The sequence below is a fragment of the Oncorhynchus mykiss genome, chromosome 2 (assembly GCF_013265735.2).
Source record: "Oncorhynchus mykiss isolate Arlee chromosome 2, USDA_OmykA_1.1, whole genome shotgun sequence".
Classification (NCBI taxonomy): domain Eukaryota; kingdom Metazoa; phylum Chordata; class Actinopteri; order Salmoniformes; family Salmonidae; genus Oncorhynchus; species Oncorhynchus mykiss.
This window is the reverse complement of record NC_048566.1, coordinates 75,637,870-75,665,430: the sequence shown is the minus strand read 5'-3', so window position 1 is coordinate 75,665,430 and position 27,561 is coordinate 75,637,870. Positions and strand designations below refer to the sequence as shown.

Below are 27,561 nucleotides of genomic sequence, written 5' to 3'. Positions count from 1 at the left end.
CTTTGCTATCATGGACCAAGTGCCGAATTGGGATGTCATGGTTCAGGTTATGTGTTTGTGTACTGTAACCATGGTTATGGTTATGGTGAAGAAATACAAATATTCCTCCTGCTGTGGGAGGATGCAATCGTGTGTATCTGTATGTGTGTTTGGTCCCCTCCCCTCCCCCTCGTGTTTCTACATGGCAGACCTCCCTAATGTGATAACTGTGTCTGCATGTCTGATTTACACCAAGAGAGAGTACATAGCCAGTGTTTAATTACTGTGTGTGTGTGTGTGTGTGTGCGTGCGTACGCCTTTGTGTCAGAATGATTTATGAGTTGCAAATAGCTATTCCAGTGGCCCGTTTCTCCTCACTTAGTTTTTAATCTGTCTTTACATGAATTGTCCTGGAGATGTTATGGTGATTTTATAGGGGCGTGCACGTGTGTACCTGTGTGTTAAGGAGTCAGAGCTGTGGACATGTGCCAAAGACTTGGAGTTACAGCGCAACCATATTGTCTGCTCATTTACTCGTTATCTCTCTCCCTTCCCTCTCTCTTGCGCTCCTCTCATCTCCCGTCCTCACCTCCTCTCTTCTCCTTTCACCTTTCTCTCTGTCTCTCTTTTTGATCTCTTAGGTATGCATTCAAAACAGATCTTTATTGATAGCATGAGACAGAAGACTGAAACAGCAGGTCAATGTGTTTAGCCTGAGGGCAGATTGGTCCATTCACTGATCTGTCTGTTAGTGGAAAACTGAGAGAGAAGCCAGCTAATCTCCCCCTGTTCTCTATTGATCACACACTTAGAGACTACATACCCTGTCTAAACACTATTGATCTCTCTCTCCCACTCCCTCTCCCTCTCTCTCTCCCGCATCCTTTCAGTATAGTATGAGGATCAAGAGAATAAATGAAGGTTATGAAAGTTGGTGGGAGAGGTTGTAGGATGGCTAGACTGGACGATGATGATAATTATGATGATTTGATTTGTCTTTAGTGTGAAGAGGGGAGCTGAGGGGTGCTCCGGAGCACCATGAGAGTAGAAAATGACTCATGGCTGTCATATTTTAGACTTGAGTGCTCTCTACTGGTCAAAATGTTGCATTGCATCGCATCAGATTACAAAATAGTGTTGGACTGTGTTTGTTTACCCTCCTGTTGTGTTCATTTCACGTTAATTCATTCTGTGTTCCCGGTTCAAAATGACCACCCCATTATAGCTGATTATAAATCCACAATAATACATATATTATCACCTAATGTTGTGTTCGATTTTTATATCAACTTAAGTTTTTGTGAACATTACACGTTTTGAACTTCTATTTGCTATTTATGGCCTGTAGGCCTCATTGACCTGAGCTCATACAACTAGTTTTTGAGTAAAAAAAACATAATGTATGGATTATTTTGACTATAACAAATACTCAGATGAAACATATTGTGCTATTTATCACAGACTACTTTGTGTCAAAGTTTAACAAGGACTCTCTCCTCCTCACCAGTGTCATGATCAAAGATATGATCAAGAGCCTCACATACAGTATACTGTTTGGTCATTGTGCGGCCACAGAATGAATTGTGAGCAAGGCCTCAAAAAAGCTTTATATACCAGAGCTGAGAGAAAAGTTCTATATATTAGTTGAAACAATGTTGCGATTGTTTGTGAGAATGCCAACAGGTGTGGTTCCCGTGGGGGAAAGATTCTATTGGGGAAAGTTTCCCGTGGGGGTTGCGATGGAAACCAAGAAGGGGAATGAGGTGTGTGTGTGTGTGTGTGTGTGTGTGTGTGTGTGTGTGTGTGCTCAAACACACATTTATACACTAATTGTAGTCTCACCCATTCATTTCTAATGACCAAAAGTTAAATAAAGCAACCTACATTTTATGAAAATCATCCAAATGTATTTTGTGTGTTCAGATGCCCTGTGTGGACAAAGTCATGGAACCTTGTGAAAATCAGATGAAATAAACTACTTTTTTTTTCAGAGAGAAAACTTGTAAATCGGTGCAATTAGACCGGAACACAGCAGGAGGGTTAACTAGAGATCAGCTGTTGAGTCAATCATTTATGTTTCACTAGATAGCACAGCCACAAAGTAAAAATGGTCTATATCATAAAAATGTATTAAAACAAAAATAGCTTTTAGATCATAATTTAAGGCTAGACATAAGGTTAGTAGTGTGGTTAAGTTTATGTTTAAAATCTAAATTTAAGAAAATAAATGCAGAAATAGGCGGGGTTTATGTCTTTGTGGCTGTGGTAACTAGTGACGACCCAGGCTACTCGCTTCTCTCCTACTATCACCAGAATTGATAACCGAAAAACGTATGAAAAATTCAAAGAAATGTACATTTAACAATGTCTTTTCATGGATGATTATGACTCATTCTAGATATACACTTTGGATATTTAAAATAATATGGCAGTGACAGTTACAGTAGTTTTTTCACTGTGGCACGTGAAAGGGGCACGACCCCCCAAGTTCATAGGAAAACTGTCCTGGAGGGACCTGGCCTACTGGCAGCCAACACTGTTCCCTGACCTTCCTTGGGAACCACTGAGACAAGGTAAGGGCAGGGTTAACACTGACCTCTTCCTGGTTTGTATCCAATGAAAGCAGAACACTCACTCGCTTCCTGGTTTCTGTCCAATCAGGCCCTTCGGTGGAGTAGTGAGCAGGATCATCTGAAGGCACGGCAGAGAGGCAGGACAGGTTGGGGTGGGCAACTCCAGTCCTCGTGGGCCTGATTGGTCACACACTTTTTCTGCATCCCTAGCAAACACAGCTGATTAATCAAATTGCATTCTAAACTGAAGCTCATGATTAGGTGATTATTGGAGTCAGTCGTGTTATTTGGGGCTGGGGAAAAACTGTGACACCAATCAGGCCCTTGATGACTGGAACTGCCCACCCCTGCGTATAGTAGACAGCTGTGGCTGACTGAATGGATGAACAACTATCTTTCCTCATAGTTTACCTCCATCTACCATGGCAGGAGGGATACTGCTGGTTCCAGGTGAACACACACACACCAGAATATAGAGCTTTGTCTGTGTAATTCACATTTTACTGTGTGTGTAGGACACCCTGGTAGATGCTGACATGGCCAAAAATGTCGTGATGTGGCAGAATGGAGGCATGTGTGGTCTGGACCACTGGAACTGTCATGCATCCTGTTGACGCGGCCATGACCTGTGACCCTAACGGAAGTTACGCCAGGACGTGGTGCCCTGAGCTGGCTGCTGTGCCTGATGACTTCATACACAAACCCTGTAAGTGTCCAGCCTCCATACTGCACCACACCAGTGAGACAAGAGCAACAGCCTTATCCTAACCTATACCCTTACCATAGTTACCCTTATCTTACCAGATTTATCCTAACCTCATTGTAATAACCTGAACCTAACCTTACTGTAGTTACCATAACCCTACCATAGCCCTGCTCTTAAGTTAACTCAACTCATGTGTTTCTCTGTATAGAATTGTGAGTGTTACACTTCCCTTATTGCTCTACACTGACAGATCTGGAGGAAAGGAGCCTCTCTCTGCAGGACGTGAAGTTGGTGAGCAGGCATTTTGGGGAGTACGTGGACCTGCCCCCCCCCCCCCCTACTAGGTGTCATTGTGTTAAAGTGCAATATTTGTACTAAGGAATTCAAGCAAATATAAACATTAATGAAAAATACAATCTTTAAGTGCCGTCTTTCCAAACTAGTATCAGAGGCTACACAGACATCTCAGTAAAAGTACTCAGGGGGGATGAAGTGGACAGGACTTGCACTAAGTAAACACACAAGGAAGTGCAAGTCAAGAGTTTTATTTTTATGTAATCTTCAGTGCCAGTACATGCTGTGCATACAGACGCACAACAACATACAGTAGAAACCAGCCTGCTCCAAATCCAAAGTGCTTTATTAGTAGCCCTTCCCCCTCCCCTACCAGATGGACTGATCCAGACAGCTGTATTTGATAGTCCTCAGAATTGCACTATTTTTCCCAGTAGTGTTCAGTCTTGATGCTGCATTCATAACCAAGTGGGAAGGTGGTATTTACCACACACAACTGGGAAAAAACCACTTAAACCCCCCTACAACTCATAATTACCAGTGGGAAACTCATCTATCATCCCATTTCTCAATGAGTTAAAAGCATGTGAATACATCCAACTGGTATAATTAACAACTTCTCACTTAATTATGAATGCAGCATAAGTTCCTCATCCCCTGTGCTTGGGGAAGGCTTTGAGTGGAAGACTGAGGATTAATCTTAAAGTATTTTCCTCAATTCTTTTGTGTCCTTAACTCCTCAAAACATAATGAAACCCTCTGTTTTAAGGAGGTGGAGAAAGGACACAAGGAATCAAGGATAAGACTTGAGATTCAGCCAGAGAATGCATCAGGACTCGTACAGTATCACTCTACATCAGCCATGTACAGTACGTCATGCCACATGTGTAAGACGTTTGCTACCAAAATCCCCATTAGGTCATAGTCATTACCAGTACACTAAAGACTTAACATTCAGACCACAATAACACTGGCAAGTCAACATGGATGAGCTCTGCTGCTTCTCTGGCGTTTCTGGTGGTTTCCCGGTGTAGTGTCACATCTGACTCCCGGCACAACTGGTGCACTTCCTCTCTAGTAGGGATTGCTAGGCAGGTGAGGGGGTGATGAGGGTTGCGTCTAGGCGATGCTAGTCTTCTATGGATCTGATGTATCTCTCATAAGCCTTCTCATCCATCAGAGCATCCAGCTCCTTAGGGTTAGCAATGGTCATCTTCATCAGCCATCCTGTCCCAGCAAGGATTACAAGTCAGAGGTGAGCCTAGTCACAGGCCTTGTTTGAATATTATTTCTAAAATAATGACTGATATGTGTGTGTGTGCGTGTCAAGAATGCGTTTAGACTAGTGTATGCATATACAGTGAGCTCAAAGTATTGGGACGGTGACGATTTTGTTTTGGCTCTGTCCTCCAGCAATTTTGTTTTGGCTCTGTCCTCCAGCAATTTTGTTTTGGCTCTGTCCTCCAGCAATTTTGTTTTGGCTCTGTCCTCCAGCAATTTGGATTTGAAATGATACAACTACTATGAGGTTAAACTACAGACTGTCAGCTTTAATTTGAAGGTATTTTCATCCATATTGGTAGACCGTTTGGAAATTACTTAACCTTTTGTACAGTCTCTTCCCCCCCCATTTTAGGGGAACAAAAGTATTGGGACAAATTCACCTATGTGTATTAAAGTAGTCCAAAGTTAAGTATTTGGTCTCATTCACAACACGCAATGATTACATTAAGCTTGTGACTCTACAAATTTGTTGGATGCATTTGTTGTTTGTTTTGGTTGCGTTTCAGATTATTTTGTGCCCAATAGAAATGAATGGTAGTCATTTTGGAGTGACTTTTATTGTAAATAAGAATGTTTCGAAACACTTCTACATTAATGTGGATGCTACCATGATTACGGATAATCCTGAATGAATTGTGAAAAATAAGTGAGAAAGCTACAGAAGCACACATTTCTTGTATATTTGTGCGTCTAACAAATGCTGTCATTTCTAAATGGTTCACCCGATATGGATGAAAATACCCTCATTAAAACGGACAGTCTGCACTCTAACCTCAGTCATTATATCACTTCAAATCCAAAGTTATTGAGTACAGAGCCAAAACAGCAAAAAAAAGTCACCCTCCGGATACTTTTGGAGCTCACTGTATGTCTGTGGGCGGGTGTGTGTGCTCACCGTCTTTGTAGCAGGACTTGTTGACGAGGCCGGGGTTGTCTGCCAGGAGTGTGTTGACCTCTGTTACTTCCCCGGTTAGAGGAGAGTACAGTTCACTGGCTGCCTTCACACTCTCCAATGCTCCAAATTCATCTAAAAAGAGGACAGCGATAGGCCAGGTCATGAGCTCCCGCTCTCTGGTCTGTTCAACGTTGGTCCGACCAATCTGATTCCACGCTTCAAGATTGCCTCGATCAAGTGGACTGGGATATGTTCCGCATTGCGTCAAACAACAACATTGACGAATACGCTGATTCGGTGAGCAAGTTCATTGGCGACGTCGTACCCACAGGAACTGTTAAAACATTCCCAAACCAGAAACTGTGGATTGATGGCATCATTCGCGCGAAACTGAAAGCGCGAACCACCGCTTTTAACCAGGGCAAGGTGACCGGAAACATGACCGAATACAAACAGTGTAGCTATTCCCTCCGCAAGGCAATCAAACAAGCTAAGCGTCAGTATAAAGACAAAGAGTCGCAATTCAACGGCTCAGACACAAGAGGTATGTGGCAGGGTCTACAGTCAATCATGGATTACAAAAAGAAAACCAGCCCCGTCGCAGACCAGGATGTCTTGCTCCCAGACAGACTAAACAACTTTGCTCGCTTTGAGGACAATACAGTGCCACTGACACGGCCCGCTACCAAAACCTGCGGACTCTCCTTCACTGCAGCCGACGTGAGTAAAACATTTAAACGTGTTAACCCTCGCAAGGCTGCAGGCCCAGACGGCATCCCCAGCCTCAGAGCATGCGCAGACCAGCTGGCGGGTGTGTTTACAGGCATATTCAATCAATCCTTATCCAGTCTGCTGTTCCCACATGCTTCAAGAGGGCCACCATTGTTCCGGTTCCCAAGAAAGCTAACTGAGCTAAACGACTACCGCCCCGTAGCACTCACTTCCGTCATCATGAAGTGCTTTGAGAGACTAGTCAAGGACCATAACACCTCCACCCTACCTGACACCCTAGACCCACTCCAATATACTCATCGCCCCAATAGGTCCACAGACGACGCAACCACACTGCACATGGCCCTAACCCATCTGGACAAGAGGAATACCTATGTGAGAATGCTACAGCTCAGCATTTAACACCATAGTACCCTCCAACTCGTCATCAAGCTCGAGACCCTGGGTCTCGACCCCACCCTGTGCAACTGAATACTGGACTTCCTGACGGGCCGTCCCCAGGTGGTGAGGGTAGGTAACAACATCTCCACCCCACTGATCCTCAACACTGGGGCCCCACAAGGGTGCGTTCTGAGCCCTCTCCTGTACTCCCTGTTCACCCACGACTGCGTGGCCATGCACGCCTCCAACCCAATCATCAAGTTTGCAGACGACACTACAGTGGTAGGCTTGATTACCAACAACGACGAGACGGCCTACAGGGAGGAGGTGAGGGCCCTCGGAGTGTGGTGTCAGGAAAATAACCTCACACTCAACGTCAACAAAACAAAGATGATTGTGGACTTCAGGAAACAGCAGAAGGAGCACCCCCCTATCCACATCGACGGGACAGTAGTGGAGAGGGTAGTAAGTTTTAAGTTCCTCGGCGTACACATCACGGACTAACTGAATTGTTCCACCGACACAGACAGCGTGGTGAAGAAGGTGCAGCAGCGCCTCTTCAACCTCAGGAGGCTGAAGAAATGTCACCAAAAGCACTCAAACTTTTACAGATGCACAATCGAGAGCATCCTGTCGGGCTGTATCACCGCCTGGTACGGTAACTGCTCCGCCCACAACCGTAAGGCTCTCCAGAGGGTAGTGAGGTCTGCACAACGCATCACCGGGGGCAAACTACCTGCCCTCCAGGACACCTGCACCAGCCGATGTCACAGGAAGGCCATAAAGATCATCAAGGACAACAACCACCCGAGCAACTGCCTGGTCACCCCGCTATCATCCAGAAGGTGAGGTCAGTACAGGTGCATCAAAGCAGGGACCGAGAGACTGAAAAACAGCTTCTATCTCAAGGCCATCAGACTGTTAAACAGCCACCACTAACATTGAGTGGCTGCTGCCATACATGTAAAAAAATGTATCACTAGCCACTTTAAACAATGCCACTTAATATAATGTTTACATACCCTACATTACTCATCTCATATGTATATACTGTACTCTATACCACCAACTGCATCTTGCCTATGCCGTTCTGTACCATCACTCATTCATATCTTTGTGTACATATTCTTCACCCCTTTACACTTGTGTATAAGGTAGCTGTTGTGAAATTGTTAGGTTAGATTACTCGTTGGTTATTACTGTATTGTCGGAACTAGAAGCACAAGCATTGCTACACTCGCATTAACATCTGCTAATTTGATTTGCTGCTTACCAGTCTGTGCCAGCTGTGTGCCAACCTCTGGTAGTCCACAGTACACCACATCTCCTAGAGCCTCCTGCAGGACACAGATTTAGATTTTACCAATTAAATGAGACGTGTCAGTCCCAACAACACTGATGATCCATGATGTGTTGGAAGCGCCACAACATATACTAACAGTGGGTTGGTAAGAAGACCACAGGTCCCAATGGGGCTCTTAAAGAGATTGTCCAGTACTTGTGTATACTTTTTAGCCAGTAGTTCTGAAATTAGCACTCACAAGCCAAAAGAGGTCCACGAAATTTGCATACTAGGTCACGTATGTGCAACACATCATTGCTCCCCCTCTCTGCTGTGTCCACCCTGCAAACTCCTTGGATATCGCTGGGCAGGCCTTTTGTTAGTTGTCACTCAAATGCGAGGGGCTGAAGAAGCTCATTGGCTACAACTCTAATTGCTAGGGTATGTAGTGAACATGGCATGGCACAGATTCAAGAAAAGTCACTTTCATGGCTAATTGAGGTAAGACTAATTTTGCATGTATGAACTACACATTGACACATCCAGCCCAAAGCAGGTTTAAATAATTTATTTGTCACTCAGGTACCGAAACATGTCTTTAAGAACTAGTGATAGCATGCCTCGAGAACAACCCACCTGAGCAAATTTGCTGATGCCAACCGTCCCTACCTCTCCCTCTACTCGTATCCATTCGTGTTTGTCTGTGAATTTAAGAGCTGTGGAATTCAGGCGAAAATTGCAATTAGTTCGAGTAGCTACACATAAATCGACAAACCTAAAAACAGTTATTCGTCTACTTCTAATCTACACGCTTAGCTAACTAGCTACGTTATGTCCGTGCTATGCAAAACAAGAACGTCCTTGTTATGAACTAGCTAACGTTAGCGTGTTAGCTAGCCACCTGTGTTGCGAGGTCCACAACCAAGTACCTGATGAGAGTCGGGTGGTAGTGAACAGAGTCCGTAGTACATATGCCCTGGATACCAGCCGAGAGGGAGTTATCTGTGCCGAACTGTAGAGAAAGGGCATGGCAGAGGTAAAGTTGGAAGACAGGCAACGTAGCATTACACACGTAGCCATTTTCGTCGCGTCTTTACAACTGCAGTGGCTGTCACGTTTATTAGACGTCATCATCACGGATGCCACTTGGGGCGAGTTCAGCAGGGCACAAAGTGGTGGAAGTTCGGATACAAATACTTGTGGCGTTCCATTGTGTTATGTAAGAAAATGCATGTTTGTATTACATGTAGAATACAGATCGGCCTACATCCACAGAGTAAAATACGAATATTTTTTTTTTCAATATGGTCAATGGGATTAGGCTACTGGAGAAAGAAAGAGAATGGGAGAGAAAGAGACTGTAAGTGAGTATTAAATAGGCTTTGCTGGTCCAATCCCTCAGCAACTGTCACAAGCACTAATCATCTGCAGATGATGTTCCTGAAAATGCCCCTAGCAACCCAGTCACTCTCCCCTCAGTCAATGGTTTCAGCAGAGCACAGAGTTACATTTAGGTAACCTGCCTACAAAATACAGTCTGAGACTGATAACACACACCCCTCACCATGGAGATACTGGGAAAGTGTGTTTTACAGCTCTCCACCCCCAACCCTTCCCTCCACCCCTTCTCTATCACTGAACTCTCACTCCCTCTCTCATCTCTCCCTCCAGCCAGTTGCCCCTCCTGCTTTAATTCCTCCAATCCTCTTTGTAGGACTGACGTCTACAACTGTCACAAACAGAGCTAAGCCAGGAGAGGAGGAAAAATAGGCTGGTAGTCTCAGGAACAAACTGCTCTCACATTTCCACTAGCTCAGCTTCCAAAGCTCTCCAGGCCTTAGGGGGGCTGATCTACCCTCCCAGCTCCCTCTCCCCTTTGGGACTCACCACCCTGCCTGACCGGAGGACATCCAGGGGACACTCACTCAGCCTCACCCAGGACCTAGGATTTCAGCTCACTGCAACTGTATCCTCCTCAGAGGACTCCAGAGCCTGCAGCGTGACCCACCCTCCCTACTTCTGTCTAACGAAGAGAGGTAGTTCTCCATCTTTCTGTACATCAGTCTCAGGACCACCAGAGCTCCCACTTTTAGGCCTTATCTCCCATAGACTGTATCTGCAGAGAGACAGGAGAACCCCAAAGACAGAGACAGGAGGATTTAGAGGGCTATTTAATTGACACAGTTGTGAGACAGTGTGTCTGTGTGTTTCTGATAACGACTGTGGCAGTGAATGGACACAGACCACTCATGTAAGCAGTGTGTTAGAGAAAGAACACACTCTGGGGAAGTCTGTTCTAGTGGCGTTGGGTGTGCAGGTGTCCGTGATATGCCAGGTGTGTGTAAATGAGGCATTGTAATTGTAAGGCATTGAATGTGCATGTGAGACTTGATAGAGGCCTCAAGTGTGTCAGAGGCATTGGTAGTGTATGTGTGTGAGAGGTAAGTCAGGTTGAGTGTGTGTGTGTGTGAAAGGTGTCAGTCAGGTGTGTGTGAAAGGGGTCAGTCAGGTCTGTGTGTGTGTGTGAAAGGAGTCAGTCAGGTCTGTGTGTGAGAGACGACGACCGTGGAGGCCTTAGCCCTGGATTTCTCAGAGATGGAGGGTCAAGGCTACGACCGGTTTGGTGAGCTTGAGCAAGACACCTACCAGATCGACTACCGCCGTATAGTTGGTGACACTGAGCCTGCCAGGCCGCGCCTCTCGCCCCGTGAAGGGGAACACACACACCCCAACTCCAACCCTCGTGGAGCCTACACGCACACCAACCCTCATGGCCACGGGCACGAGACGGCCGCGCAGAGATACAATGCCACACGCATCCAAGCCGGATACGAACCTGAAAGGTGAGCCAGACACACACGCGCACACACACAGGTAACAAACAAAACTAGTCCGCCTATACCATTCGTCATCATCTAAACTCCAATTGCTCTAACCATCAGTCAACAACTAGGCCCTAGCTCGGTCCCAGGTGCCAGACCCCACTGGCCTAGTGAATTACTGGCTTTCATCTACATTAATGAACTACCAAACATCCATCTGCCAGTCAAGGTGTTGTCATTGACGTTGTCAGTGAGCTTTATAAATCCCAGTTATCTGCTATCAGGAGACAGTGACGTAATTAAAGCCTCTTACCTGCTGCTTGACCGTCACACAGAGTGAAAGACTTTCCGTTGACAGGGTTATAGAGTCTGTAGGTTCATCAACATTTCCAGATTACAGAGCCAAGCTATTTATCTAATTGAAAGGTAAACAACCACACTGAAGGTAAATTAGTGTTGTTTTGATGTTATCCCCTATCCATTCATATCATTAGGGGCTGTAGAAAGACAACTACGTACAGTACAGTCGTGGCCAAAAGTTTTGAGAATGACACAAATATAAATTTTCACAAAGTCTGCTGCCTCAGTTTGTGTGATGGCAATTTGCATATACTCCAGAATGTTATGAAGAGTGAACAGATGAATTGCAAATGAACTGAATCCCCCCAAAACATTTCCACTGCATTTCAGCCCTGCCACAAAAGGACCAGCTGACATCATGTCAGTGATTCTCTTGTTAACACAAGAGTGAGTGTTGACGAGGACAAGGCTGGAGATCACTCTGTCATGCTGATTGAGTTTGAATAACAGACTGGAAGCTTCAAAAGGAGGGTGGTGCTTGGAATCATTGTTCTTCCTCTGTCAACCATGGTTACCCGCAAGGAAACACGTGCTGTTGCCATTACTTTACACAAAAGGGGCTTCACAGGCAAGGATATTGCTGCCAGTAAGATTGCACCTAAATCAACCATTTATCTGATCATCAAGAACTTCAAGGAGAGCGGATCAATTTCTGTGAAGAAGGCTTCAGGGCGCCCAAGAAAGTCCAGCAAGAGCCAGGACCATCTCCTAAAGTTGATTCCACTGCGGGATCGGGGCACCACCAGTAGAGAACTTGCTCAGGAATGGCAGCAGGCAGGTGTGAGTGCATCTGCACGCACAGTGAGGCAAAGACTTTTGGAGGATGGCCTGGTGTCAAGAAGGGCAGCAAAGAAGCCACTTCTCTCCAGGAAAAACATCAGGGACAGACTGGACTGGGATTGGACTGCTGAGGACTGGGGTAAAGTAATTTTCTCTGATGAATCCCCTTTCTGATTGTTTGGGGAGGAGTACCAAAAAATGTATGGTCCCCAAGAACACAGTGACCTCCATCATTCTTAAATGGAAGAAGTTTGGAACCACCAAGACTCTTTATATAGCTGGTCGCCCGGCAAAATTGAGCAATCGGGAAGAGAGGGGCCTTGGTCAGGGAGGTGACCAAGAACCCAATGGTCACTCTGACAGGGCTCCAGAGGTCCTCTGTGGAGATGGGAGAACCTTCCAGAAGCTCAACCCTCTCTGCAGCACTCCACCAATCAGGCCTTTATAGTAGAGTGGCCAGACGGAAGCCACTCCTCAGTAAAAGGCACATGACAGCCTGCTTGGAGTTTGCCAAAAGGCACCTAAAGGACACTCAGACCATGAGAAACAAGGTTCTCTGGTCTGATGAAACCAAGATTGAACTCTTTGGTCTGAATGCCAAGCGTCACATCTGAAGGAAGCCTGGCACCATCCCTACAGTGAAGCATGGTGGTGGCGGCATCATGCTGTGGTGATGTTTTTCAAATCAAAGTTTATTTGTCACTTGCGCCGAATACAATAGGTGTAGACCTTGCAGTGAAATTCTTACTTACAGGCTCTAACCAATAGTGCGAAAAAAAAGGTGTGTGTGTGTGTGTGTGTGTGTGTGAAGAAAAAGAACAACAGCACAAAGACATTTAAAAATAACAGTAGCAAGGCTATGTACAGACACGGTTAGTCAGGCTTATTGAGGTAGTATGTACATGTGGGTATGATTAAAGTGACTATGCATATATGATGAACAGAGAGTAGCAGAAGCGTAAAAGGAGGGGTTGACGGGTGGTGGGACACAATGCAGATAGCCCGGTTAGCCAATGTGCGGGAGCACTGGTTGTTCGGGCCAATTGAGGTAGTATGTACATGAATGTATAGTTAAAGTGACTATGCATATATGATAAACAGAGAGTAGCAGCAGTGTAAAATAGGGTTTGGGGGCGGGGCCCACAATGCAAATAGTCCGGGTAACCATTTGGTTACCTGTTCAGGAGTCTTATGGCTTGTGGGTAAAAACTGTTGAGAAGCCTTTTCTGTTGCGTCGTCAGCAAACTTAATGAAGGTGTTGGAGTCGTGCCTGGCCATGCAGTCGTGGGTGAACAGGGAGTACAGGAGGGGACTGAGCATGCACCCATGGGGAGTTCCAGTGTTGAGGATCAGCATGGCAGATGTGTTGCTACCTACCCTCACCACCTGGGGGCGGCCCGTCAGGAAGTCCAGGATCCAGTTGCAGAGGGAGGTGTCAGTTGCAGACTGGCAGACTAGTCAGTATCGAGGGAAAGATGAAAGGAGCAAAGTGGTGAAAAACCTGCTCAGGACCTCTGACTGGGGCGACGGTTTACCTTCCAACAGGACAACGACCCAAAGCACACAGCTAAGACAACGCAGGAGTGGCTTCGGGACAAGTCTCTGAATGTCCTTGAGTAGCCCAGCCAGAGCCCGGACTTGAACCCGATCAAACATCTGGAGAGACTTGAAAATAGTTGTGCAGCGGCAATCCTCATCCAAACTTACAGAGCTTGAGTGGATCTGCAAAGAAGAATAGGAGAAACTCCCCAAATACAGGTGTGCCAAACGTGTAGCGTCGAGGCTGTAATATCTGACTCGAGGCTGTAATATCTGCCAAAGGTGCTTCAACAAAGTACTGAGTAAATACTTATGTAAATGTGATTTCATAAAAATAAAAAAAAATGGGCAATCATTTCTAAAAATGTTTTTGCTTTGTCATTATGGGGTATTGTGTGTAGATTGAGGTGAAAAAAAAACGATTTAATCAATTTTAGGCAACAAAATACGGAAAAAGTCAAGGTGTCTGAATACTTCCCGAATTCACTGTGTGTGATATATAAACTCAGCAAAAAAAGAAACGTCCCTTTTTCAGGACCCTGTCTTTCAAAGATAATTCGTAAAAATACAAATAACTTCACAGATCTTCATTGTAAAGGGTTTAAACACTGTTTCCCATGCTTGTTCAATGAACCATAAATAATGAATGAACATGCACCTGTGGAACGATCGTTAAGACACTAACAGCTTACAGACGGTAGGCAATTAAGGTCACAGTTATGAAAACTTAGGACACTAAAGAGGCCTTTCTACTGAAAAACACCAAAAGAAAGATGCCCAGGGTGCCTGCTCATCTGCGTGAACGTGCCTTAGGCATGCTGCAAGGAGGCATGAGGACTGCAGATGTGACCAGGGCAATAAATGGCAATGTCCGTACTGTGAGACGCATAAGACAACGCTACAGGGAGACAGGACAGACAGCTGATCATCCTCGCAGTGGCAGACCATGTGCAACAACACCTGCACAGCTTCGGTACATCTGAACATCACACCTGCGGGAGAGGTACAGGATGGCAACAACAACTGCCCGAGTTACACCAGGAACGCACAATCCCTGCATCAGTGCTCAGACTGTCCGCAATAGGCTGAGAGAGGCTGAACTGAGGGCTTGTAGGCCTGTTGTAAGGCAGGTCCTCACCAGACATCACCGGCAACAACGTCGCCTATGGGCACAAACCCAGCGTCGCTGGACCAGACAGGACTGGCAAAAAGTGCTCTTCACTGACGAGTCACGCTTTTGTCTCATCAGGGGTGATGGTCAGATCGTCGAAGGAATGAGCGTTACACCGAGGCCTGTACTATGGAGAAAAATCGATTTGGAGGTGGAGGGTCCGTCATGGTCTGGGGCGGTGTGTCACAGCATCCTCGGTCTGAGCTTGTTGTCATTGCAGGCAATCTCAACGCTGTGCGTTATATGGAAGACATCCTTCTCCCTCATGTGGTACCCTTCCTGCAGGCTCATCCTGACATGACTCTCCAGCAGGACAATGCCACCAGCCATACTGCTCGTTCTGTGCGTGATTTCCTGCAAGACAGGAATGTCAGTGTTCTGCCATGGCCAGCGAAGAGCCCGGATCTCAATCCCATTGAGCATGTCTGGGACCTGTTGGATCAGAGGGTGAGGGCTAGGGCCATTACCCCCAGAAATGTCTGTGAACTTGCAGGTTCCTTGGTGGAAGAGTGGGGTAACATCTCACAGCAAGAACTGGCAAATCTGGTGCAGTCCATGAGGAGGAGATGCACTGCAGTACTTAATGCAGCTGGTGGCCACACCAGATACTGACTATTACTTTTGATTTTGACCCCCCTCCTTTGTTCAAGGACACATTATTCCATTTCTGTTAGTCACATGTCTGTGGAACTTGTTCAGTTTGTCTCAGTTGTTGAATCTTATGTTCATACAAATATTTACACATGTTAAGTTTGCTGAAAATAAACGCAGTTGACTGTGAGAGGACGTTTCTTTTTTTGCTGAGTTTATATATACACACATGTACTGTATATATACTGCGTGTGTGTCTGTGTTCCAGCATGGCCGACTACCTGATCAGTGGAGGGACAGGGTACGTGCCTGAAGATGGACTGACGGCTCAGCAGCTCTTCTTTATCGGGGATGGACTCACATACAAGTAAGATTTTGTTTATACATTCTATCAGACTTAGAGAGGAGCATTTCCAAAGATCTTGATTGAAATTCTTGAAATGTTTCCAATTGAAAGTGTATGACAGAGAGTGACTCAGCCTGGTCTCATAGATCAGCATAGTAAACATACAGTACATCCGGGACACTCAAATTAGTATGGTATGTAGTAGGCCTAGTTCTGATACTAGTAGACATGTGCTCCTCCACCTTAATTTGAAACATCTCATAGATGGCTGAATATGTACGGATATGGCTGGTGTATTATCTTAATGACCACACTAATGTATCATAGATATAACAAATCCTCTCTCAGCAGAGACCCACTTCGACCTTTCGTTCAGTAAGACCTTAAGTGTTAGTGTGATACTGACAGCGTAAACACATTAATTGACTGCTGTGATGGTATGGTGAGACCAGACCAGTAGAATAATCTTCATTATGCAGCCTTACATAAGAGGAATATTTTATTTTCAAATTAGAATGAGTATATTAGGCTTGTGTTATCAGTCCTAATGGAGATTTACACAGAGAGAACATCATATCCTCACATCTAGTACAGTGGGTGGATTAGAAAAAGGCTTTATTTCCAGTCTGTGTGAGAGTGTGTGATATGCAAAGTGGTTGAGGGTGTAGGGATGTGACTCTGTGCTGGGCAGGGGTCAAGGGACTGGTGCTGGGACGCAAGGCGTGGGAAGTGTTCACACAACATTTCCCTCACTGTTTGGCAGAATGATGTGTATCCACCTTTCAGGACAACATGATATGTCATTATTCATAGACCACACAATATTCTCTCTGTTAATTTGTTTTTGTCCCTCTCCCCCCTCTACAGTGATTTCCTGATTCTGCCTGGTTTCATAGACTTTATTTCTGATGAAGTGGTGAGTATCCAGTGTGTTTGCTTAACCTTTTATTTGCTAATTAACAACAGAAGCTACAGTATCATAGCCATGCTACTGCTTTAGTCAACTCCATTGCTGTTTTCTGGCAGTATAGCCCTGTATTTTCAGCCCAGTATAGCCCTGTGTGTGTGTGTGTGCAGCCACTCCTCTCATGTGGTCCTCTCTGCTTCCCTGAGGAGAACAGGAGGCTGCTTTATGTTCCTCTCTGTTGAATACACACACACACACACGCACACGCACTCTCGGCTCATAACATAGCCAGCCAGACCACTTCACTCCACAACAACACTGAGAATAGCAACACCAGTCCCTCATGGCTGAGAGTCAGAGTCATGCCCGTTAATTGCTTTAGTAGGCTACAGGTGCTGGTGTTTTTAGCTTGTTTGTTCTCTACTGGCAGAAGGGTATGTCTCCTGTTGTACATGACTGTACATACAGGACTGAGCAGGGACAGCTGACGTCCATGCTGCCACCTAATGGCAATGAGGAGGTATTGCATGTTCAGATTGGTCTTGCCTTCCAGTCACAGGTATTTGGTGACAGGGTGTCATTATTTACGTAGTTACGTTTTTCTTCTCAGATCACTGTAATGTAATAATTATCTATTTCCTTCTCTACTTCCTGTTTCTAGGACCTGACCTCAGCTCTGACCAGGAAGATCACCCTGAAGACTCCTATCATCTCATCTCCCATGGATACAGTCACTGAGTCCTCCATGGCCATTGCTATGGCTGTGAGTATAGAGCCACTCCTCATCTGCTCAGCCAGCCAACAGCAATAAGACAAGACCACAAATCTGTTATAAAACTTAATTTACTAGTGGTATTTTTGATTGTGGTAATGAGTTTTTATCTATTTCCATAAATAAAAACAAAATATGTCTTGTAATACATGGACTCTGGTTGACGCATATTGAAGTCTGATTGGATTGTTCGGCAAACCCTGATTGGTCAGTGCTCTGTTTGTTATAGCTCATGGGCGGGATCGGGATCATGCACCATAACTGTACTCCAGAGTTCCAGGCCAACGAGGTCCGCTTGGTTAAGGTAAGATGGTGGCTAGCGGTGGGACAACATGATGATATACAGTATATTGATAGATCGTTACATCAACAGTATAAAGTCTCATGTCACAACGTCATTTGACAATGTAACAGTACATGAATACACTTAAACTTGCTGGTTTAATAAATACAAATGTACATTCGCTGAATGATGTTTATTTATTTGTGGTCAGAAATTTGAGCAGGGTTTCATCACAGACCCAGTGGTGATGAGTCCTCGCCACACAGTGGGAGACGTATTCGAAGCCAAGGTCCGCCACGGCTTCTCTGGCATCCCTGTCACCGAGACGGGCAAGATGGGCAGCAAGCTGGTGGGCATCGTCACCTCCCGAGACATTGACTTCCTCTCAGAGAAAGACCATGACAGACCCCTGGAAGAGGTGTGTGGGCATGACATGTTTGTTTGTACACGTCCAATATTGACAATATACTATCATAACACATTGTAAACTGGATGAGTCTATTTCTTGTATAATTGAATACTATTCCTGTGAGGTTTACATGAATGGCTGATTCTTGCAGGCTATGACAAAGAGGGAAGATTTAGTGGTTGCACCAGCTGGCGTCACACTGAAAGAGGCCAACGACATCCTGCAGCGCAGCAAGAAAGGTAGTGACACAACATTTCCTGTAGTGACACTTTAGAGAGGACATGGCAAAAGATCAATCTTTGTTTGGAACTTCTGTCTCTCTCAGGTAAACTGCCCATAGTGAATGACAGTGATGAGCTAGTTGCCATCATCGCCAGGACAGACTTGAAGAAGAACCGAGACTATCCACTTGCCTCTAAAGACTCCAGGAAACAGCTGCTGTGTGGAGCGGCCATCGGAACCAGAGAGGAGGACAAATGCAGACTGGACCTGCTGATGCAGGCTGGGGTTGACGTGGTAGTGCTGGTGGGTCTGGGGAAGTTGAGTTGTTTATATTGTATTTTTGGTTACTTGTCTTATCTTTGGGTTCTGCTCCTCTCTAACCCCTGTCTGTTTACCATGTAGGACTCCTCCCAGGGGAACTCTGTCTATCAGATCAACATGATCAACTACATCAAACAGAAATACCCTGAACTACAGGTGGTGGGAGGAAACGGTGAGTCTCCTCTACTTTCTCTAGCAATGTCTCTTTCATTTTAATCTCACACATTTTCTTTCTTTCTTTCTTTCTTTCTTCCCCATTCTCAATTTACATTCTCTATGTGTATCTCTGTATCTCTGTCTCTCTCTGTGTGTGTGTGTAGTGGTGACTGCAGCCCAGGCTAAGAATCTGATCGATGCGGGTGTGGACGCTCTGAGGGTGGGGATGGGCTGCGGCTCCATCTGCATCACCCAGGAAGGTAACGAGAGACTGGGGAGGAACAGTAAATGAGGAGGGAGGAGAGTGTACAGTTTGTACAAATGTTTAGTTAAAAAGACAAACTATTTGTTGTCAAATTGCTGACACGTTGCTTTGTGTTATGTTTGTATTGTGTGCCAGTGATGGCGTGTGGGCGTCCCCAGGGCACATCAGTGTACAAGGTGGCAGAGTACGCCAGGCGCTTCGGTGTGCCCGTCATTGCAGACGGAGGCATCCAGACCGTTGGACATGTGGTAAAAGCTCTCGCTCTTGGGGCATCCACAGGTGTGTATTTGTGTGTGTGTGTGTGTGTGTGTTGAACCCACCGAGCATTATAATGAGCCTTTTCCCACAAACAGGAAAATGTACACCATACTATCAATGGTCTAACTTTCACCTCCATCCACCTCTGACTTCTGTACCCTCAGTGATGATGGGGTCATTGCTCGCAGCAACCACAGAGGCCCCGGGGGAGTATTTCTTCTCAGATGGCGTGCGGCTGAAGAAGTACCGTGGGATGGGCTCCCTGGACGCCATGGAGAAGAACAGCAGCAGCCAGAAACGCTACTTCAGGTAGAGGGAAAGACACGGTGTGTCTTGTGTATTTCCAGCGATAGGGCAAAGGCCAGAGGTGTGAGGAGGAGAAGGTATGTGTGTGTGTGTTTGCAGTGATAGGGATATTGTGATTGTGTGTTTATCTCCACAGTGAGGGGGATAAGGTGAAGGTGGCTCAGGGTGTGTCAGGGTCGGTTCAGGATAAAGGTTCTATCCATAAGTTTGCCCCCTACCTTATCGCTGGCATACAACATGGCTGCCAAGACATCGGAGCCAAGAGCCTCTGCATACTGCGGTAAGTCTGAACAGATGTTAGACTGTGTTATTGTATTCCACTTTGATATGATCTGTGTCTCCCTGTTCCATTGTTGTGATATAATTGTATTGTTGTATGTTATTCCAGGTCCATGATGTATTCTGGGGAGCTGAAGTTTGAGAAGAGGACCATGTCAGCTCAGGTTGAGGGGGGAGTACACGGGCTCCACTCGTAAGTCTGCCCCTGCCTGGCTCTGGCATCGTTTACACATCCTGTCCTGTGGTATTCGTTGTAGATCCTGTGCTACTCTCCTGTGTGATCGACTAACCTGTCCTGTTGTGTCCCATGTTCTGTGTCCGATGTCCTTTATCTCTGGCCTGGGTGGTAGTGTGTGAGTGAGTGTGTTTGTTCTCACCAGTGGCGTCCATATCTCCTTTACTATATGTTGTTTAGGAGTTGCTACTTAAACCGGGGATTGGCAGTTATACCATACGAGGTCCATTGTGGGTGCAGGCTTTCGCTCCAGCCAAAGCAGTAACAGCAGATGCAAGTAATTCACTTTTGACTATGATTGGTTGATTTATTGTTTTGGATGTGTCACGGTTTTAGCTGGAGCAGAATCCTGCACCTACTCTGACCATTTGTGGATAGAATTGCCTACCCCTGAGCTAAACAGTAGCACTGAAGCAAGCAAGACATCACAATGTCTGTCTTCTCTCTTTCTCTGACTCATGCTCTCATCATAGATATTCTTTTGTGCCATGTAAGTACATTCTCCCTGTGCTCACAACTCTAACTCTTTTCCTACTGCAATTTTCTCTGTTGGTCCCTTTTTGTTTTCAGGAAGACCCAAAAATCAAGGTCATTACTTTTTTTAAAGCCCTACCAATTTCTTAAAACCCTCAATCTAGTTTATGTAGTGTAATATGAGTTTCAATTAAGCTTGACTTGTATTCCTGACAGTTGTCTCTGTGTGTTGTCTTCCTGTAGTTATGAGAAGCGGCTATACTGAGGGAGGAGGGAGAGTAAGCTCACGAGCAGCACCCAGTGTACCCTCACCAGCAGCCACCAGGCACAACGGATACATGTGACCTACCTACAACCACTACTCAACCTCCACCCAAGTTACCACATCTGACCTACCTACAACCATTACTCAACCTCCACCCAAGTTATCACATCTGACCTACCTACAACCATTACTCAACCTCCACCCAAGTTACCACATCTGACCTACCTACAACCATTACTCAACCTCCACCCATGTTACCACATCTGACCTACCTACAACCACTACTCAACCTCCACCCAAGTTATCACATCTGACCTACCTACAACCATTACTCAACCTCCACCATGTTACCACATCTGATCTACCTACAACCACTACTCAACCTCCACCCAAGTTACCACATCTGACCTAACCATAGCTACTACTCAGCTACTACTCAGTTCAACCATTACATAACCTTTGGCTATACAAGGGAAGACCCCTGGACTCCTCTCCTCTTGTCTACCTCTACCTACTCTTTCTCTGTGTTGTGTAAGATGCTTTTGAGAGACCAAAGAGTCACCTCTGACCTATGACTTAATTGATGTTATGACATAAACCACAGGGACTAGGGACTAAGCTTCAATGGGCAGATGTATTGGGTTATGGCACAGAGCCATCGGGCTGTATAAATCAAATCAAATTGTATTAGTCACATGCGCCAAATACAACAGGTGTAGACCTTACAGTGAAATGCTTACATACGAGCCCCTAACCAACAGTACAGTTTCAAAAAGTACGGATAAGAGATAAAAGTAACACGTAATTAAAGAGCAGCATTAAAAATAACAATATATATACAGGGGGGTGTCGGTACAGAGTCAATGTGCGGGAGCACCGGTTAGTTGAGGTAGTAGGGGGGGGGGGGGGGGGGGGGAGTCTTCTGGCTTGGGGGTAGAAGCTGTTTAGAAGCCTCTTGGACCTAGACTTGGCGCTCCGGTACCGCTTGCCGTGTGGTAGCAGAGAGAACAGTCTGACTAGGGTGGCTGGGGTCTTTGACAATTTTTTAAATGTACGTAGCTAATGTAGAACTGTGACTACTGTGTCCTGGGAGAGACTGTTTGAACATAATAATCCTTGTTTTATGTACCCTGTAACTCTTTAAACCAGTTCTGGTTGATCATGGTCCTAGGTCTCAGATGTGTTTGGAGCACAGTTGGCACCTTGCTTGGGGAGGACGGCCTCTTGGTAATGGCTGGAGCGGAATGGTATCAAATACATCAAACATGGTTTCCATGGGTTTGATTCCATTTGCTCTGTTCCAGTCATTATTATGAGCAGTCCTCCCCTCAGCAGCCTCCACTGGTTTGGAGGTACAGTAGTGTTTTTTACTGTATGGAATAGCCTAGAGGTCTGTCTGCGTGGCTCTACTGTAGAGAGGACCAAAGCTAGGACAAGCTATAAGGTAAGCGCTAGCCTTAAATCAGGGATAACCACAGCGCCTTAAGACTGCACATGGAGGCTATACCAGTGTTGTAGTACTAGAGTCCGGGGGCCTAATTTTATCAAATCTGGGGGTAAACCATGTGTGGGATCATTTCCATGCAAAGTGTGAGATTTATCACTATGAACTTTGCTTGAGAGTGTGCATACATTTATGCACAGCCATAACAATGCATAGGCACAGTGCAAAGTGGCGGAATAAGGGAACTGCTTGTCAAGCATAGAATGGGGAAAATATTCTGTAAGTTAAAAATGTGTGAAATTTTGTGTTGAGTAATAATTAAATCATTCTTCGATTTAATTGTATTCCATTGTGAATCTTTATTTGTACAATTTTCTACATTGTAGAATAACGGTAAAGACATCAAAACTATGAAATAACACATATGGAATCATGTAGTAAGCAAAAAAGTGTTAAACAAATCAAAATACATTTTATATTCTTCAAAGTAGCCACCCTTTGCACTGATGACAGCTTTGCACACTCTTGGCATTCTCTCAACCAGCTTCATGAGGTAGTCACCTGGAATGAATTTCAATTAACGGGTGGGCCTTGTTAATTTGTGTAATTTCTTTCCTTAATGCGTTTGAGACAGTCTGTTGTGTTGTGACAAGGTAGGGGTGGTATACAGAAGATAGCCCAAATTGGTAAAATACCAAGTACATATTAAGGCAAGAACAGCTAAAATAACACAGGGAAACAGCCTTTCATTACTTTAAGACATGATGGTCTGTCAATATGGAAAATTGGGCAATCGCAAAAACCATCAAGCACTATGTTGAAACTGGATTTCATGAGGACCGCCACAGGAAAGGAAGACCTCTGCAGGAGAGACAAGGACAAGTTCATTAAAGTTAACTGCAACTCAGATTGCAGCCCAGAGCAGATCTCAAGTAACAGACACATCTCAACATCAACTGTTCAGAGGAAACTGCGTGAATCAGGTCCTCATGGTCAAATTGCTACAAAGAAACCACTACTAAAGGACCCCAATATGAAGAAGAGACTTGCTTGGGCCAAGAAACACGAGCAATGCACATTAGCCCGGTGGAAATCTGTCCTTTGGTCTGATGAGTCCAAATGTGAGATGTTTGCTTCCAACCGCTGTGCCTTTGTGAGACACAGAGTAGGTGAATGGATGATCTCCACGTGTGTGGTTCCCACCGTGAAGCATGGAGGAGGTGGTGTGGGGGTGCTTTGCTGGTTACACAGATTTTTTTTTTAACCAATATGGATACCACATTCTGCAATGATACGCCATCCCATCTGGTTTGGACTTAGTGGGACTATCATTTGTTTTTCAACAGGACAATGACCCACACACCTCCAGGCTGTGTAAAGGCTATTAGATCAAGGAGAGTGATGGAGTGCTGCATCAGATGACCTGGCCTCCACAATCACCAACCTCAAACAAATTGAGATGGTTTGGGATGAGTTGGACAGCAGAGTGAAGGAAAAGCAGCCAACAAGTGCTCAGCATATGTGGAAACTCCTTCAAGACTGTTGGAAAAGCATTCCTCATGATGCTGGTTGAGAGAATGCCAAGAGTGTGCAAAGCTGTCATCAGTGCAAAGGGTGGCTACTTTGGAGAATATAAAATGTTTTAGATTTGTTTAACACTTTGGGTTGCTATGTGATTCCATATGTGTTATTTCATAGTTTTGATGGCTTCACTCTTATTGAACAATGTAGAAAATAGTCAAAATAAAGAATAACCCTTGAATGATTAGGTGTGTCCAAACTTTTGACTGGTACTGTATAATTGGACCATGTCAGAGCATCTGTTTATGATAATAATTCATATAAAGTAGGCTACAGTCATTTGTTATATTAGAGGTGCAGGTTAAATACTATAAAAGACAGATGGGAAATAAAACGAGAGTTAGCTGAGCTTGCTCTTTCGGCACACGCTGCATTTTGCAGAGAGTGCGTTTTTAGAGATCGGTGGGACTTTTTTGCAGAAAGTACAGATTGGCTCATCAGATATCGTTTCCCAAAACTAATCTTATTGGATTTTTATTTAAGACCTGCTTTAGAAAGGCACACACACATGCTATTCCGGTGCACATGCAAGTGCTATCCACCCTCTGGTTTTTGCCAACGGGAACCTTTCAGTGTGAGCTTGCCGATCGGCATCTCACAGCCCTTGATGAGCCTATGTTTTGGATGCAGTCATCAGCAAAACGACCAGTTACATAAAATGTCCATACACCATCGCACAACAGGTTGAAGTCAATAGGGGTTTCTTTGCCATCAGCGTTCCCAAATATGAACAGAGTAATGGATGGCCCCCACATCGCCATAAAAGAACCATCCCAAAATGAGGTAAACTATGTAGCCTCAGCCAGCATGTGAACAGAAAAGGCTTCCACTCATCTGCAGGTGATAGGTTAAGTGATGTGCAAAATAAGTTGTTGAATGTGGTGGCAAGGTGGCCATGTGGAAAGCACAACTCGTTCATTCTGCAGAACAGCAATGGCACAGTTGCTTGCGAAAGTATTCACCCCCTTGGCATTTTTCCTATTGTGTTGCCTTACAACCTAGAATTAAAATAGATTTTTTTAGGGGTTGGTATCATTTGATTTACACAACATGCCTACCACTTTGAAGATGCAAAATATTTTTTATTGTGAAACAAACAGAACTTGAGCATGCATAACTATTCATCCCCCCCAAAGTCAATACTTTGTAGAACTACCTTTTGCAGCAATTACAGCTGCAAGTCTCCTGGGGTATGTCTCTACAAGCTTGGCACATCTGGCCACTGGGATTTTTGCCCATTCTTCGAGGCGTAACTGCTCCAGCTCCTTCAAGTTGGATGGGTTCTGCTGGTGTACAGCAATCTTTAAGTCATACCACATATTCTCAATTGGATTGAGGTCTGGGCTTTGACTAGGCCATTCCAAGACATGTAAATGTTTCCCCTTAAACCATTCGAGTGTTACTTTAGTAGTATGCTTAGGGTCATTGTCCTGCTGGAAGGTGAACCTCTGTCCCAGTCTCAAATCTCTGGAAGACTGAAACAGGTTTCCCTCAAGAATTTCCCAGTATTTAGTGCCATCCATCATTCCTTCAATTCTGACCAGTTTCCCAGTCCCTGCCGATGAAAAACATCCCCACAGCATGATGCTGCCACCACCATGCTTCACTGTGGGGATGGTGTTCTTAGGGAGATGAGAGGTGTTGAGTTTGCGCCAGAAATAGCGTTTTCCTTGATGGCCAAAAAGCTCAATTTTAGTCTCATCTGTCCAGAGTACCTTCTTCCATATGTTTGGGGAGTCTCCCACATACCTTTTGGCGAACACCAAACGTGTTTGCTATTTTTTCTTTAAGCAATGGCTTTTTTCTGGCTACTCTTCTGTAAAGCCCAGCTCTGTGGAGTTATCTTTGTCTCTTTGTCTCTTTGTTGCCTCTGATTAATGCCCTCCTTGCCTGGTCTGTATTTTTTGGTGGGCGGCACTCTCAAGGCAGGTTTGTTGTGGTGCCATATTCTTTCCATTTTTTTTATAACCCAACCCTGATCCACAACTTTGTTCTCCACAACTTTGTCTCCACAACTTTGGCACGCACCACTTTTCTGTATTTTTTTTGTTGTTGAATTTTTTTAAACAAGTCATTTTTTCCATTTCTATTCACCTATTTGAACTATTTTGTGTATGTCCATTACATTAAATCCAAATAAATATCCATTTTAATTGCAGGTTGTGATGTAACAAAATAGGAAAAACGTCAAGGGGGATGAATACTTTTGCAAGGCACTGTATATGCCTACAGGAGGGTGCTGTTGAGGATGGATGGCATATTAGTGAGTTGTCTAGCTACTCATTTTAAGTATATTTGCCATTGCTAAAGTGACTTGAATTGTCCTAATGGTCCTCTCTTTTTAGCTATGTTTTAATTTGTACAGGTAACCACAACTGATTGTACTCAATCTCTGACACTAGGCACCTCTATTTCAGTCTCGGAAAATTATATATTTTTTCGTAGCTTTTTTTGTTTGCCCGTTGTAGGTTATATTTCATGGTATGGCTTAGTGTATTCCCCACAGGCTTTAAAGAGATTATTATGACCGTATGTGAACCACCGGCTTGATTGGGTTCTAGTAGCAACATTAAAAAAAAATGTTTACTTTTAATTTGGAATAAAGTAGAGACTCAGAGCTACTAAAGGGTATATCAGCCATACACTGCAATTGAGGAACAATGGGAAAGTAATTCTGCTTTGAAAGTTTATAAACTTGTAACCCCACTTTTGAGGAAAGGGCCCTTGGATGTTTTGGTACATGGTAGACCTACTGGAGAGCTCTTTGTCTACACCTATTCACACCCTCTTAACCCTCTTAAGCCTTAGCCCCACCCATCTCTTTACAATTTCCACTTTATCTACTCTTTGGCCTATATCCTAATCTGACTTTGAAAGTGTCCAGATAAAAATAATGTATAATTAGATGATGCTTACCCAGACACTTGTCTACATTGATGGGTCATGTGAAAGAAATGCTACAACCACCCCCAACCACATCTAATGATGTGTATGGGTCACTATTGTCTATACATGTACACATGTTCCTGAAATACAATAAATGGCCATAATCAACCTCAGACACACCTGGCTAACTTAATGGGTCAAGTAATCATTCTCTTGCAAAGTGGAGTCTTGTTTAGACGTGTAGCTACCTGGCTAAACAATGAACTATATTCCCAACCCATAGCTACAGTACAAATGGATTGTCATAGCTTGCCACTATGCATAAAATGCTAGAGTATGAATATGCAGGTAGCTAAAGCGAACAAACTAGGTTCAAAGCTAGCTAGCTAACATTGGGCTACAACTAGCAATGCAAATGGATTTCTGAGATCCTAATAATATTACCACACAGATCATACACGTAATGTTAGCTAGTGATCCAGCTAACTAACAGTACACTTTAACTTGCAATGAAAATGACTTTCTGACAAAATTAGAAATGTATAATATCTGAAAATGTAGCTAGACTCTTACCCGTGTACATGGATAAACACTTCACGGCAGCATGTCTTTTCCATTTGCTTTGTAGCTAGGCACATGAAAGTTCACATATTCCAGAAGGCATTTCTGCCAAAAAAACACATTTTGATAAAAACATTTTTTGTTAAAATGCCTCCCTTGTGAATTAGTGACGTGCGACATACGCTTAGCTTATTAAACATTC

The 27,561-nt window shown here is 44.6% G+C and overlaps 2 protein-coding genes and 1 long non-coding RNA gene across 6 annotated transcripts; 2 read left to right on the top strand and 1 right to left on the bottom strand.

The window, feature by feature from the left end:
• The first annotated feature begins 1,765 nt into the window (after positions 1–1,765).
• Positions 1,766–3,671, top strand: LOC118942024. Of its 2 annotated transcripts, XR_005037882.1 has the most exons (3): positions 1,780–3,002; positions 3,116–3,258; positions 3,509–3,669. It is a non-coding gene; the product is annotated as an uncharacterized LOC118942024 (long non-coding RNA). The 2 variants fall into 2 exon arrangements; XR_005037881.1 differs by having other exon boundaries at positions 1,766–3,258; positions 3,509–3,671.
• A 116-nt stretch (positions 3,672–3,787) lies between these two features.
• On the bottom strand, positions 3,788–9,252 carry gcsha (glycine cleavage system protein H (aminomethyl carrier), a). Its single transcript, XM_021571992.2, has 5 exons — positions 9,056–9,252; positions 8,763–8,842; positions 8,118–8,181; positions 5,732–5,863; positions 3,788–4,779 (listed from the first exon to the last, which is right to left on the bottom strand). Exons 1-5 carry the CDS (start codon positions 9,204–9,206, stop codon positions 4,682–4,684), a joined length of 525 nt encoding a protein of 174 aa, XP_021427667.1. The 5' UTR covers positions 9,207–9,252; the 3' UTR covers positions 3,788–4,681.
• A 14-nt stretch (positions 9,253–9,266) lies between these two features.
• LOC110496199 (inosine-5'-monophosphate dehydrogenase 1a) lies at positions 9,267–21,090 on the top strand. Of its 3 annotated transcripts, XM_021571963.2 has the most exons (16): positions 9,267–10,969; positions 15,658–15,756; positions 16,603–16,651; positions 17,304–17,405; positions 17,644–17,718; positions 17,909–18,115; positions 18,258–18,345; positions 18,432–18,631; positions 18,731–18,821; positions 18,970–19,065; positions 19,206–19,349; positions 19,493–19,637; positions 19,771–19,914; positions 20,023–20,106; positions 20,622–20,638; positions 20,866–21,090. In XM_021571963.2, the coding sequence occupies exons 1-16, from the start codon at positions 10,722–10,724 to the stop codon at positions 20,964–20,966; spliced, it is 1,890 nt and encodes a 629-aa protein (XP_021427638.2). In that variant the 5' UTR covers positions 9,267–10,721; the 3' UTR covers positions 20,967–21,090. The 3 variants fall into 3 exon arrangements, with proteins under 3 accessions (XP_021427638.2, XP_021427655.2, XP_036811455.1); XM_021571980.2 differs by lacking the exon at positions 20,622–20,638; XM_036955560.1 differs by lacking the exons at positions 20,622–20,638; positions 20,866–21,090 and adding an exon at positions 20,329–20,591.
• Positions 21,091–27,561: the final 6,471 nt, after the last annotated feature.

What these genes read in the sequence shown, in the direction of transcription:
- gcsha (XM_021571992.2), bottom strand. Translation starts at nt 9,206, where the DNA reads ATGGCTACGTGTGTAATGCTACGTTGCCTGTCTTCCAACTTTACCTCT. An exon ending in CACACAGCTGGCACAGACTG is followed by an intron (nt 5,864 to 8,117) that starts GTAAGCAGCAAA and finishes TCCTCTTTTTAG; the next exon opens with ATGAATTTGGAGCATTGGAG. An exon ending in CAAGTCCTGCTACAAAGACG is followed by an intron (nt 4,780 to 5,731) that starts GTGAGCACACAC and finishes TTGCTGGGACAG; the next exon opens with GATGGCTGATGAAGATGACC.
- LOC110496199 (XM_021571963.2), top strand. Translation starts at nt 10,722, where the DNA reads ATGGAGGGTCAAGGCTACGACCGGTTTGGTGAGCTTGAGCAAGACACC. An exon ending in ACTTTATTTCTGATGAAGTG is followed by an intron (nt 16,652 to 17,303) that starts GTGAGTATCCAG and finishes TCCTGTTTCTAG; the next exon opens with GACCTGACCTCAGCTCTGAC. An exon ending in AAGAGCCTCTGCATACTGCG is followed by an intron (nt 19,915 to 20,022) that starts GTAAGTCTGAAC and finishes ATGTTATTCCAG; the next exon opens with GTCCATGATGTATTCTGGGG.